General features: G+C 40.5%; 1 protein-coding gene across 17 annotated transcripts in view; it reads right to left on the bottom strand.

Moving 5' to 3' along the window:
• LOC115340186 (probable bifunctional methylenetetrahydrofolate dehydrogenase/cyclohydrolase 2) overlaps positions 1-14,532 on the bottom strand; it is a 62,064-nt gene extending 47,532 nt beyond the window's left edge. For 15 of the 17 annotated variants that reach the window (XR_003922961.1, XR_003922980.1, XR_003922981.1 and 12 more), the window contains exons 1-3: positions 14,363-14,532; positions 5,349-5,533; positions 3,875-3,997 (exon numbers count right to left, since the gene is read on the bottom strand). Coding sequence is in view for 13 of the 17 variants with exons in the window: in XM_041126599.1 (XP_040982533.1) it covers positions 3,875-3,997; positions 5,349-5,533; positions 14,363-14,511 (457 nt within the window). In the remaining 4 variants the exon portion in view is untranslated. Of the gene's footprint in view, positions 1-3,874; positions 3,998-5,348; positions 5,534-5,775; positions 5,796-7,319; positions 7,741-14,362 lie in introns of those variants that run through there. The other 2 variants (XM_041126555.1, XM_041126593.1) reach the window with 2 other exon arrangements.
• Between the last annotated feature and the right edge of the window lie 714 nt (positions 14,533-15,246).

Raw genomic sequence — 15,246 nt, 5'->3', positions numbered from 1 at the left:
AAATTGGTAAACTCTTGTTAAAAGCTTTTCAATTAAAAAAAACCCTAGAGTTAAACCGGACTGTTATGTTTTACAATTTAATCTCCATTTTCTGATGGGAGGAAGTTTCCTTCTGAATCCTAATGAGAAATGTCTGTGGAAATTAACACATTAAGTACATTGATGAAAGAGTCTCTTATAAATCAAACTACCCTAATCCAGACTAGAGGCAACCGTAATCTTGTTTTTATGTCAACTTGGGGAATGAAAAAGAACAAGTAAGAAAGAAATTTGGAGTAACCTATTAAACAGTTTTTGCAAAAGAAAACTTGTTAACCTTAGGCAAGGTAGTTGCTCATCAAACAAAAACTTGGCAGCCATGCTTTTCCTTGCGCCTGGGATAGGACAGAACACTGCTCTGACAAACAGCTCCTCACTACTGTCTGTTTTCAGCATCTCAGAAATAGACAGATAATACATACATGTATGTAAAAAGGAAAGAAATTATGCTTTACATGGATTTCCACACCCCCCCCCCCACCTCAAAACTGATTGGCAGAATTTCAGAAAAGGGCACATAGTACCGGGAAGAAACACAGCTGCATAGCTGGGGACAAGCAGGCTGACATGGGCCTGAGAAAAGAGGATGTGGACACCTTCCATTCCTCATCAGAGACACTGCTAAAACGCTACCTTGGGCAGGCCATGCCCAAACAAACAAAACCAATTCAGACTGTACAGACAGTTACTATGTTACTTAATGAGTAGATTTTATTTGCCTCAAGAAACATATTGTCCTGGTTTGTTTCCACTTGACTGCAGATAGCCTCATTTATTTCCAGAGGAACAAAATCATTTCTTAAGTATGTTACTGTCAGTCTCATAGAACATGCTTAGCCTCTTCTCAACTGATATTCATACAAACTGACCTGCTGTCCTTCCAAGCTACTCTTCATGCCAAGCTCCCCTCTGCACTCACCCTTTCACTTGTTAACCAAACTTGCAAGACGACACCAGGCATCACTTGCCTAGCTACTCTGACATGCACACAGAGGAACTCTGATTTACACAATAAACAACATGTGCCTCTAATGTTGACATATGAAAAACAAAGACCAGTTTTCAAAAGGGAAGACTGATGAAAAAAAAACGTAGCACAAAAGGGATTTGAAAACATACCATATGGATCAAGAAATACAGACACAGAGCAAGGAGGAAGCAGTTCAGCAGCAGCAATGAGCTCCCTGGAAATAATTTTGAGAAGCTATACTGAGACGCTGCTATGATTTTAACAGTCAGTTCCACCAAAGCAGGCCGCACTTAGGCTGGCACTTCTTTCACAACAGAAGGACATCATGTTTGTATTCATTTGTCTCATACTTCTTTGCTGCTCTACAACTAAGAAAATGTTGAGTTTTTCATATTCTATCTCAAATAAATATCTAACATTTCATAGCCATCTTCCAGGCAATTTAAAAAAGATACAGGAAACTCTCCACAAAACCATTACCACATCATAAGTAATGCACTCAAAAGGTGCACAGAAAGGAAGTTTTCCTCGGGCAAAGATGACAATCCTCAAAGTTAAGCTGCTCCAGCTCACAAAACTGAAAGAGAACAAAGCTATTTTTTGCTTCTATTTTTATCCCAAGGTTGATCAAAAGCCACACCTGTGTGTGGTTTACTGAAAAAAAACCCAAAATCCCACACAACAACCTCAACTCTGGAATAAGCAGCCTCCACTGATAAAGTTTTCACAACTTCTAGGCTTTGTCTCCTTCTATTACAATGCAAATCAGAAGAATTTTGGAGAATGAGCTAACTTAGCTTTCTGCCCTTCCGTTTCTGAAGTTCTTTTGGGAGAAAAAAATAATACAGGAATCAGAGTTATATCTGACATGTATTATGGAAAGAACTTCCTGAACATTTTCAGTTCATGATACCTTGCATATTTAACCTTACTATGCAGACAATGCAATATTGTAAAAATTCTGCTATTGATTAAATTACTCTAAGGTTTTTACTACGGCAGGCAACAGCCAGGCCTCAAACTAGCCTTTTTTATAGGTTAGAGGAAGGTTAATTAGTCTTCATGCAGTTACTGTGACAGACATACCATAGTTCTTGAGAGGGATCTTGAACCAATTACTCAAGGGCTTAAACATTTAAGTGTACTAGCATCAGACATGTGAATTGTCACAACCAGAACTATCTTCAGGGGTTTTTTTCTTTTCAAATGTTGAACAGGTTTACATTCACTAAGTTTCAAGACTCAAGACTGTTGTTGAACTACGTATGGATGAAGGTAGACAGCTCAAGTCTGTAATGACTTGATATCCTCCTCATTAAAAAAAAAGCATTTCTGCGAGAGGTACCCAACAATTTTACCAAGTACCCACACAAGTAAGACAAGTGACAAATGACATCTCCCATTGCTGGGGAACACAACAGTGGATTGGGAGTCCAATGGATGAGTTTGTTTCCCTTGCTACATGCTTCAGACAGAAAGATTTCCATCCCTAGGCTGTCAGCGCTCCAACTTTTGCATGAGTTCTTACTACTGCAATGGAAATTTGTTCCATTACCTGTTTCCTCTAATCTCTTCTTAGTGGGAGAGATGTTTGTTCAAAGTAAACCGACCACATTCCATCAGCTCCCAGAGTTCCTTACTCGGTGTCCAAGATTGCAGCCTCCTTACTTGTATTATACTTCCACCTTGTGGCCAATTTTTTTCAACAAGTAGCCAATTTCAGTCAGCTTTCATACAATATGAAGCACGTAACTTCCTAATCTGGAACGCCGATGTTTATTACAAATACAAACAAAACATGTCTTCCTGTGTAACACTCAGAACCTGCCCCAATTTTTGATGTTTTGTAGATATGAAAAAAAAGCAGCGAGAACTGTCTGAAAGTGGAGACCAAGACTAGGAAGAAGAGTGGAAATTAAGAGCTTACCTAGAAACAAAGCTTCAGCGTCACCATCGTCAAAGATACTTAAAAACAGTAACCCCTGGAGTCCCAGCTAGTGCTAGAAATTGTGCCTATACATGCCAAAAAGACAGCTCTAGCCCTTCAGAGCATACAGCATAAACGTATGATAAAAGGCAACACTTGGAAACACACGAGACAGGGGAAACGCAAAATGCCAACCAATTTATTACAATGACTTTAGTAATTCAGGTGCCGCTCCATTAGGAAGCATACAGTGGTTTAACTAAGTTGACTTATGTAGATTTAGATAAAACCTTCAAGTTTTACCACTGCCAAAATACCATTTTGCCAGCTACTGTGAAGTGATATTTTAGTGAGATTTTATTACAAATTAGGAAAAGGGAAATAAAAACCAAGAATATAGTAGAAGCTTTTAGGACCTTCGCACAAAGCTCACCTGGAACATTAGGGACAGCACAGAAAACACAAACAAATGTTTAAGGCAAAACCTGGAATCACTGTGAGAAAGACCGTAGCATCATCCGCTAGATAGCATAACTTGGCATAATATAGTGATGAAAATATGGCAAAGGCCTCGGAGTTCAAGACAAAATAGTGCAACATGTTAAAAAACAAACAAACAAAAAAACAAACAAGAGAAATAAGCTGGACAAAGTGTGTGTGGAGGGAAATTCCTTGAAATAGCATTCTGACTGAACTTTAAAAAAAAGGCAGGGTTGACAATATGAAATGATTCTCACAATTTAATTTGCTTTTTTGTTTAAGATGAACTGCAGGCTTGTATACAACAGAAGATTTAACATCTGAACTAATCCTTCATTATACATGTCCTCTTTCAAGAGCTTTCTATGTCACTAAGATACACTTGCAACCCACAAGTATCAAACTCTTTCCTCTGACATTGACTGTATATGAGGAGCGAGACAAAAGATTTCACTTACCTGGGAGAGGTAGCTGAACTAATACACCACTAACTGTTGAATCCTTGTTGAGTTTTACCGTCATATCTAAGAGTTCTTCCTGAGAAACGTCTTTAGGCCTCAATATGACCTCACTAGAAATGCCTGAGAAAAAACAAACACAGAAGACACATATTAGTATCAGGAAATTTATCTATGGACAGCTGAGTCATTTTGTCTAAAAATCTGTCCAATGCTTAATAACTGTCTTAAATAACCATAGAAGACTTGCTAACAATTCTGCTTTTGCTGTCTGGTCTTTAATGCTGTATTTCTAGATGTCAAGTACAAACCTCCAATGAAACATACAGTAAAAAAAAAAAAAAAAAAAAAAAAAACACAACAAACAAAAAAAAAAACTATAGTTGGACACAGTACCTCCAAAATTAAACAACATTTTAGAAATATTAAGAAAATAAAGTGTTTAACTTTGGTACAAATGTGCTCTTGAGAATTACAATTAAAACTGAACAGATAAAGCTACGCTAGCATTACTGGCATTTTATCTGATAGCTTTTCTACTTCTGTGGGACAAAAGTTATTAGAAAAGAAAATTTTTCAAGTTACTTCACAAGATTGCAGTTTCACTGATAGCAGCAACATTGAAGTTCCCTGTTTAGGCTATGATACTCTGTCATTTGGAGATGAGATGTTGTAGTGACTGGGCTTTATCCCAGGTAATGAGTCACTTAGCTTTTCTGTTCGATTTCATTATGTCTGAAATTTTGCCCTTCATATTCAGAGCTGAGAAGCCCTGGTTTTGCACTGGTTTGCCTGGCTCTACTGTAGACCTGAAGCATCCAACAGGACAGACATTTCCATGAGATACAGCAGATGCACATGAAGACTGACATTATGAACAAAAAGGCTCTTCCCAGTATCTTCCGGTGAAACTGGTTACTTAATCACTGTTGCCATCAATTCCGGGGTAGTAGGGTTTGCTACCACAGCTGGAGGTGGGCTGAAAAACCCACATATAAAAGAAGGCATCTAACAGGTACTGAGGAGGCAAGCTCTTAAGCAAATATTTCACATTCAAAAATAATCAAACTGTCTTGCAGAAACAACTAAAAACTGACATAATTTCTCTCCGATTACCTTTATTCACCAAGCATCTCAAAGCCAGTTAAGACATTTAACTGTCAAAAAACTTCCCCAGTGTTCTCCTTTAGTTTCCAGTTTCTAACAGTAAGGGTGCAAACTGTTTCCTAACAACATTTTAAGATACGGAACTGAACTTAGGGCTACCATTCACGTGCTGTTAAAACTACTTTCTTTACATGTCAATGCAACTTCTTTACTTTAGGTTCACCAGAGAAGATGAGGAAGAAAACAGTGCAAAATTAATTTAAGATATAAAGGGAGTTCCCCCTCCCGCTTTTTTAAATTTTTTGTTTTTAAGTAACAGTATCATCTTGTGCTTACCAAAGGATCATTTATATTACATAACACATACCTACAGCTGCAGCTGCTTTTATCTTGTTTCTGACATAGATATGACTAGCTGGATTGTCTCCTACTAATATGACACTGAGATGAGGTCTCTTGTTTCCAAAGGATATCCACGATTCTACATCCCTTTGAACTTCTTTCAAAACTTGTTTAGCAAGCTTTGTCCCTGAGATAATGGTTGCTTCATCACTATAAAGACAAAAAGATATACAATATTTAGGTCTATTATTTCATAAACAAGACACTTTAAAGTGTGTGATCTACCGTGTTAAATACTTGCAAATGCTTTGATTAGTTAATTTGCTAGTATTTCAAATATTACTTGAAAAACACTAATGCATTACAAATCCACCCAGGGAAAGAAGTGTTTCCCCACTCCCTTATTTGAAGAGCAGGAATGTGCCATCAGTGCATACGGAAGAGGAGCTCACCTGCCACACCCCACCTTCCCAACACACGTAGCCAGCCAGGTTGAATGTATCTATGAACTCCTGCATTTGGGAACAGAACACGAGAACATTCTTACGCCCTTAAGTTTTTTTGTTTTGAGGAATTTTTACCCACCTCCCTTTCCAAATTTCTTTCAAAAATCTATTTGACATGGGATTATTCACATTATTCTTTTGTCCGAGCCTAGATGATACCATTTCTCAGCTTTCTTGGGACTTAACTCACATAAGCCAGTGGCAACTTACTCAGGAGCTTCTGTCATGCCCTCCCCACTTCCATCCTTTCAATCCCCTGTCCTTCCAGTAACTTCGCTCTGTTCCTCAACCAGCACTACAGCAGACAAACACCCTCCTTGGGTAAAGGGCCCACAACCATTGCCCTACCCATGTAGAAAAGCAGAGAAAAACTGAGAAAGTCTTGTGGCTTGAACTTGTCCCAGAACTCCTCAGCCCCCCTCTTTCCGTCTACATTTCTGTGATCATCACCCCAGCCAAGGATGCAGAACCTACACTCACCCCTCACCAACCTGCAACAAACAAGAAACGTCCGGCATGTGTAACTTTTGGATGCTAAAAGGTTAATTCCTTTTGTAGCAGATAATCAGCCTTTAAATACTAACTTTATTGTGTGGTGGTGGTGGTGCTTAGAGGGGAGAAAGCAGGAAGAGACAGAAAGCTGTAGAGCAAGAAACTGTACCACTGATCTGGTTTAAAACATGGTACTCTACAAGATTCAAACCCATAACCTTAAGCAACCAAAAAAAGTGAGTTGCATTTTACTCATTCCAGAAATTTGTGCAATTTCTATTGTTCTTAGTAAATCTTCATGATCAAAGAAGCTAAATGCACAAGGGTGTGGAAGAAGGAAGGTAGGCAGGGGAACAGCAGTGGCAACAATGACATCACGCAGGACAGGACGACCACAAAACCACCCAAAATCACAGACTATCTCTGGTCTTATATAAAGAAATCATCCAAACTTAACCTCTATATCTGACTGATAGATGAAGAAATCCAGTGTACATTTCAGGTCACTGAAGAACGGCTCTATGAGGACTCTGCTACATAGGGAAGTGCAAGTTACCTGAAAATACATTTTTCTGGATTGGAAATAATAGTATCAAACTCTCTAACTTCTACTACTGCTGAACCCCTTCAAAAAAATGAACAACTTCAAATGAACAACTACTCTAAGTAGTAACATGACAACCCCCAAATGTATTTTTAAATACAGTTTATTTCAAATGGCATACGAGGTAAACCTTAACAGCGGTCAAGAGGCACCGCAGCATGGAAAGGAAGTCGAATTCCTTACTTAATCTTACAAGCCCTATCCTCACCCTTGAATGACACTTTGGTGACAATAATATTAAGACTTACCCTTTGGTAAAGCTCTTAATGTCTTTTATCAACTTCCCATGCTCACCTCACCAGCTAACTGCTCAAAGATCAAGTGCATCTAGACTGAACAGCACTTCCTTAAGTACTATTTCATTCAGATCTTCCAAGTGTCAGCTTTATCTTACCTTGGTTGTTCTCCTGGTCTCCGGAGTCTTCTCCATCTTCCTGCCTGTCTGCTCATTATGAGCAAGCATAGGTGCTCCTCACCTTGTACGTGTCCATGGGACATATTCCACCACAGTTCAAGCTTTTATCTACACTAACTCGTTCACTAATTGAATCTCTCATCTTCTCAAAGAAACTTCAAGAATCCTAACATGATACATACATATAGTTAACACTCCTTGGCACAATCATCTGATATTATGACAAGAAAGTAAATACTGTTCTATCGGTAAAAATGCAGTAAAATAACACCAACTCCCCAGAAGCAGAACTACCAAGACAGACGCAAAGTTAAAGTCGCTAGTGGACAAGTTCACTCCTCTCCTAATGAGCACAACTGTGCGGCACTAAGAAAAAACACACTCCTGATTCATCAACTCATAACCAAAGACTGTCGACTGATTACTTGATCTTACTTACTAGAAAGTGAGCCTAAGTAGGAGAGGGTTTCCCCTCTGCAAACAGCCTACACTTCCTTCTTTGAGATGAAAAGCTTTACATGTATACACACATACATACACACAGATTGTAACTCCTGCTTTGAATTGAATAAATTAATTCAACATGACTACCATTTGTGACTGGCATAGTTTAGCAAGGACTCCAGATGAGTGATAATAACAGCAAGAAGATGTCATTATAACTTTAAAATAAAGAAAAAAAAAATCACAACGCCTAGTATTAAAAAAAGAAAGAAAAACGAACACACTCTGCTGAGAACTATTTATCCAAGCATTTGTCAGGAAAGCAAAATATTAGCATAGTTGGCACACAACACACAAATACCTTGTTTCCTTCCATTTTACACCAGCCTCAGCTACTTCCCAAACACAAGTTTCTGTACTGTTTAACTTAAATATGTATATAAAGAAAAATAATTAAGCCAACAGATGTGGTTTTATTCTTTTCCTGTATGGCCTGCTCTGTATGTGCTCATTTTCATAGATGTCTCTCTCCCATCTTCATTATTTGTGTTTTAGCTATACATGCCTCTGGCACAAGGCACTTCTTTCCATGTACTCATTATGCCAAATAAATAATGAATGCTCACCTGCGTAGCAATGCCATATACATTTAAGAACACAAGGAATTAATGATATTTTGGGGCAAAAAAGTACTTTCAATCCATATGAATGTGTATCGCATGCCTATGCTATTTTTACTCTAAATGTGTTGCCAAAGGATAAGTTTTCCTAACCTTTAAGCAAACGATTTTAATAGTGTGTGCCTACTCCTTAACATCTAGCCACAGACTCATTAAGTTCTCAAGATCTGTCCTCACTCACATCTGACCATTCTCACCCCATCACACTCAATCTTCTCAGTCATCCAAGGATCAAAACCAAAGCAAAATAACAGAAGAACAGTGCTAAAAAGGCAAAACCATACACACACAAATATAGAAGAAAAAAAACCTCTCACACACACATTATAAGCTAGGACCAAACACATGTAATAAATCCTAGCCAGGAGGCACTGTGATAAGGCTCTTCTAACACCTGGATCTTTCTGAAGACAACAAAAATCAAGTTCTACAAGCCTGAGCAAACATCAATTGTAAAAGACAAAAACTTGCCTGAAAACAGAAATTTTTCAAGTTAAGACTACTCTGAAAAATTAATACTCTGGGGCAGCCCAGGTATAGAAGATCAGAATGATTCCAGGTTAGTTCACATATGCAGAAGAAAACAAGTACAACTATACCTTAGCAAGAAGTTACGGGATGGGCCTACTTTAAAAAAGCTACCCTCTTCTGGCATTACAACAGCTAAACAGATACTTGGAGGACATAAAGAAAGGAATCGATGCAAAGAGCAGTTCTATTTTTCATATTCGTAACTCAAAAGTCCTGGGAAGGGAGATGGTAAATAGCATGTACTTTTATGGCAAATGTTTATGAAAATGACTCCAGGTCTCAAGGAGAATCTCAATGAAGACAAAGTACAGGAAAAAGAAATCTTTAGGTAAAACTTTCAGCCTTTGCTTTGGAGACTGACCACGAACCACAGAGCAACTGAAATTATCAAATAATCGGAAAACTGAGTGTGAAAGCTCAGCTTTGTATCTTACAGAGTTACAGATAAAGAGCCTGTCAAGTCACAGATGCACTGTTCTCTTTTCTATGGAAGGAAAGAACAGCAAATCGCGTGACTTCCCCCCACCCCTTAAATTTTATTACTTATTTAAGGCAAGAAAGCTTCCCCCCTATCATCTGATCATAGCTGATGATCATACACCTTCTTGAGCCTCATGGGCTCAACCACCCATAGTTTACCAATATCAATACAATGTCACTAATGCAGATCTTTTTTGGAACACAGCTAACAATTTTTATAATGGTTCAGATACCAAGTGTCCCAGTTGTCACGAGTCCCAAGCTATTAAAAGCACTCCACATATCCACTAGGTTAACACTGCATTGAAAAATGCCATCACTGTAACCAAGCTGTAAATATCACTACTGCAAGAACCACCGCTTAGGTTGAAAAATTCATCACTTCTTACATGTTTCTTAGCGGAAGTTTTCAAATAGATTTGAAAGCTGATGTCACCTTCATATATAGCAAATAGTTTTGCCCTAAATCAGCCAGCACCTAAATTTTTACAAGTCCAAGGCCAAAACCAAATGTAAAACAAATGTTACATTACTTAGAATATAAAGACTATTACGTTCTTCTTTTACACAGTTAGATATTCCCCAATTAGCAGCTATCCATGCATTACCATTCTGCTACTCTACTTTATTAAATAATAATAATAATAATAATAATAATAATAATAATAATAATAAATCAACACCAATACTTTGTGTTTACACTTAACCATACATGTTACAGTTACACAAATTGAAACCTCAACACTTCAATAGGTACTACAAGTGAAGACTATCTAGAAATGTCCTAAAATGTATTATTTCAGTCTTGATGATGATTTATCGCAGCTGGTCATCATTATAGCAAGACAACATACTGTTCTCCCTATGAAAGACTTGAAAAAATTAAATTTAATCACCATAATTAATTACTTTATTCTTACACCTAATGTTTGGCTACTTCGACTTCTGTTGCTTGAACTTTGCTTGACACATAAAATAAGCAAAGTATGTGATGGTATTTTACCTCTATTTTCTAGGAAGACGGCGGTATTTATTATTCCTCTTGATCATTATTAGTTCTAGTGGGTTTACAATTTCATCCAGAATTTTAAGACAAGGGTACAAAGTCAGTGTATCGTGAAAACATCCATTACCTATTGTGTAACAGAAATGTGGTTTTAGTTCCAAAGAAAAACCTCCCTGGGGAAAAAAAAATAAGAAAAAAAGGCCTATGTTTGATTCGGTGTTAAGAGAATAAAAAGCTTGACATCCTTCAGCAGTAATCTTTTTCTTTGCCTGACTACACTGAACATCCAGAACTAAAACATTTCAACACTCTCTGCAAATACATATGCTTGAAGCTTTAATGTACATCTGTACATAAACGCATTTAGCACTGATGTTTAATATATGTCGAATCAGTATGCCATGATGAAAGTAGTTCAAAGTCATTTGCAAAAACAATAAAGCATTCCGGATTTAGGCTAAAATTGGACTGGTTTTCAAAGTGCTGCAAGTCTGATCAGTTGGGCTTTTTTCTGTACCATATTCTGGGGAATGAACAAGTCCGCACTTAGAACAACATATGGGGGCGGGGGGGGGGGGGGGAAACACCATACTTTCTAAGACAGTCTACAACCAGTTCTGCATTCTCTCTCTACTATAAGAAACTACACAACTGGAGTAAAATAACCGATGATTAATGTTTTGTTATATTAATAAGATGCTCATTTGTCTGTTTATCAGCATACTCAAACACAAGAAACGTTTAACAATTCAATACATGGGGAAAATATCTAAAAGCCAGCAGACACCATATTTATTCAGAGACACTTGTTTAAACTTTATAGACACGTGGATGGTAGAACATGGAGGATTTTAAAATATTACCCTAACAGCATATGGAAGAAATTCACAGTAGTGAGTTCTGAAACAACTTCTTTCCTCTGCTAGTCTTTAAGATGGAAAAAAACCCCTAATCCTAAAAGCACAAACAAACTGCCAGGAGCATCATCCCACCCATAACATAGTTCATCCGTTTCTTGAAGAGAACTCTTTGCTTAAAGATCATATTAAAAAAACCAGAGACCTGCTGCCAGCACTTCTGGAAAACATTAAAACAACTGTCTACACATTTTAACTGCACCCAAAACAACACAGTCTTCTTGCTAATACCTACCAAGTTACTGAAAGAAACTTGTTTAAATGCCAGTGGCTAAAAAGCAGAAAACATTAGTGGATTTAGATGCAAATACTAAAAAGGAAACAAATCAGGTGGCAACGCACTGTCATTTACCATTCCAAATGGAGAAGCTTCTCATTCTGCTCCCTCCAAGGTTATTCTCTACCTTTCATGACTCCAGAAAATACCTTCCCAAAAGTACGAAACCACTTGCACTAACATCACTTTTTATGTAACATAGCTGATTTATTTTTATGAAGTATATTTCTTCAAGAACCTACTTTCTGGTACATAGTCACCATCTATTCATCCCACATTTTTTAAGTCTCTGGATTTCCTCAACAACCGTTAAAGCTTTGAGTGTTTCTCCAGATGTGATGCACAAGGTGCTGAGAGTTCACCAGGGAAAGATGAAGCAGTAGCATACACATACACACCTGCTGCACAAAATATACTTAAATTCAGCTCACCTTCCAGTTCTAGCAACCACCTGAGCAACCAGTTTAAGTAAAACAAAGGTCACCTTGAAAATATCTGTGACTTCCTGAATTCAGCTGTCTTTCATGCATCAACTAGTATTTTCATACACGAAATGAACATCAAGAAGAATACATTACTACAACTCAGTAAACACTACCACATTAGTTATTTGGACCTTCAGAACTCTGTCTCAGCAAAACCACCCAGTTATAAAATTAACTCTCACAGGAGAAAAAAAAAATAAGACAAGCTTTAAATACATAGCCAAGGAGAAACTTCCAATACCTCGCCATTTTCCCTAACTGCACTGTAATGCTCTCCAAAGTCTTTTATTTGTATAAACAAATATGCATATACAATTTTCTTAAGTAAAAAAATTTTTTCACAACTGTCAAATACATAAATAACAAATATTATAACATGTTGATGCTTCTGAGGCTTAGAATCTAGATAGTTTAAGTCCTTCAATGGAAATATTATACAAGAACTACATGAAAAAGTAAAGCATCAGCTATACAGGAAGGTTAAATTGCACCAAGCTATTCAAGGCATTCAAATTAAGAAGTGAATTATTATTTTAAATTTAATCCACATGAAAAACTTGACCAGGTGTAGTGACAGATTTAATGTGCGTTACTATGCCATCCTGTCCCACTATCATCCTGCCCACTCACGGATGATCTTATTATGAACCCTGTCTGAGTTTACAACAGAACAATTCACATACTGAATCTTTCTTGTTAGTGCATCCAGTGACCTGCAGGACATTACAGAAACAAAGATGTCAGCTGCTAGTTTAGATCAACCTATGCACTAAAAGCCCAAAATCATATGGGGCATCACAATGGCATCTTCTCAGTCCCATATGTACCACACAAAAACCTCTCTAAAATCATTATTACAGGAGCATCTACTCTTCGCAGAACTGCAAAAAAAGTTACTGGCAGCAAAGAACAGAAGTAGGCATGCACCGTTCCAGAAATACAGCTATTTGTGCCAAAACTGGCAGAATTGAATCCTCTGTTGTACAGGACATAAAAAATATCTAGGAAGTCAGATGCTTATTTCAATTGCCACCATACAGCTTACTAATCTTTTCATGTTTGAAAACACAAAGCAAAGACAGTGCTTTCAGCATAGGCTACTTGGAACCCGCTGAACGAAGCAAACTTTCAGGTCAGTATTTAAGACACCTCCAGTATAAATGGAAAGGCTGCCAAGCAAGGGCTCAGCTGAAACCCTCCCATCCACACCCAGAGAAGCACTGGTAGTTGCCATGCCACAACACCAGCAGGAAAGGCTCGGTCCAGCCAGCACATTAAATGGAACACACGAGTAACAACATCAAGAGACCCCTCCTCACTACGGTAGAGCATGCCCTGCTTGCCCTAGGGATCCAGGCTTTCAGCCAACACTGGCAGACCCCTGCCCGCTGCAGTGCTACGTGAGACACAGCGTGACCACGTGGGTTTTACTTTTTATTTATTTAAATTATCATTCTTTTACTTTAGAATTTGTATTTTTTTTTTTCCCCAGGACAAAAGCGCGCCACAGGATCACAGCACCTGCCTTGCTGAAGACCGCGAGATGCAACGGGCTGGGCTGTCATCATCACACGTCCCTTCATACAAACAGTAATATTCTTTAGCAGAGATTAAAAACGCTTGCCTACAAGCCATCCGCGAAAACAATCACGGACGCCCCAAAAAATTTAAGATATATAGCAATTCCGAGCAAACGAACTGAGAGGCTCTTTACGGCAGCAGGAGCAAACAAATGCTGACTGGCCGCGGGGAGGAGGCGGGAAGGCAGGCCACATTTCAAGGGCTCCCCCATTTCAGCGCACCAGTTCAATCCCCACAGGATCCACGACGCCAGCGCCGCAGCCCTCCCTCCCGCTACCCCTACTCGCTGGCACAGACCCCTCAGAGCCCCATGTTCCCGGGGAGAACTGCAACTCAGCCGGGCTCCAGGGGCAGCTCACCCCGTAGGCGACCGAGGAAGGAGAGGGGTCTCCCGGCGGCGGGCCGCGGTGCCGTCCCCTTCCCTCAGGCGGTTGGGCGCCCGCTCTGCCCGCCGCGCGCTCGCGAAGCTTCCAGCGCGACCGTTAAACGGCGGGCGGGCGGGCGCGCGGCGGCCGCCCTTGTCCCGCCGTTCTCCACAAGGCTCCCCGCCGCACCGGGAGGAGGAAGAGGAGGAGGACGAAAGGAGCGAGGATGAAGAAGCCCCCAGCGGTGCCGGTGTACCTGGCGGCGCTGCGAGGGGAGCTGCTGGTGCCGTAAGCGGCCCGGGGCGCCGGTCGCGAGAGGGCTCGCCATCGCCTCAGCGGCGCCAAGCCCGGGCGCAGCACCGAGGAGGAGAAGGAGGAAAAGAAGAAGGCGGTCGCCGCCGCCATGTCGCTCCCGGCGGACGGAAGCGCCGCCGCAACCAAGCGACGAAGGGAGGAGCCAGGGCAAGTAGCGGGCCCGGGGCCGCGACGGGGCGGGCCGCGCTGCTGAGGGACGGGCGGAGGTGCCGGTCGCCGTGAGAGGAACGGCCGGCCTGAGGGGCGGGAGGAGGACGCCGCCCGCCAAAACTGAAGGGGCGGCGGCGCCTCCCGTGAAGGCGACCGTGTGGGCCCGCCGTCACCCCCCGTGTGGTGGCGCGGGGCTGGCAAACCCTGCGGGTTTGTGTGCTGAGAGGGCGAGCGGCACGGCCCCTGCCCGCCTCCCCGGCCCCTGCCGCCCTGCGGTGCTTCGGGGGTTGGGGCAGGAGCCTCTGCCGGGGATGGTGCAAAAGGCGGTCTTCATTTGCACCCTTTGATTCGTAGGCGCTTCTCTTCCCGCCAAAACGTGGTGTATGGGCAAAGCCGACACCGGGTCAGGGCCGCACAGACAAGCGTCGATGCCCTTCGTAATTCTCAGCCGCTCCCGCGTGTTTTCCTCGTGGACTTTCTTGCAACTCATATTAGTGCTTTCTGTCGTGTTTTATGGCAGATTTTTCATTAAAAAGTGTGGAAAAATTTCTCTGCAGAGGGGAAGAAGAAAACAAACTGCGATCTGAAATAGCATATACGAAGCATGCCAAGATAATAACCGGCAAGCTCACCTGCAATACTGAGCCTACTGACAGTTGGCACATTCCTTTAGGA

Source organism: Aquila chrysaetos, chromosome 1 (genome assembly GCF_900496995.4).
Source record: "Aquila chrysaetos chrysaetos chromosome 1, bAquChr1.4, whole genome shotgun sequence".
Lineage (NCBI taxonomy): Eukaryota > Metazoa > Chordata > Aves > Accipitriformes > Accipitridae > Aquila > Aquila chrysaetos.
This window is presented reverse-complemented; position numbering and strand designations above follow the sequence as displayed.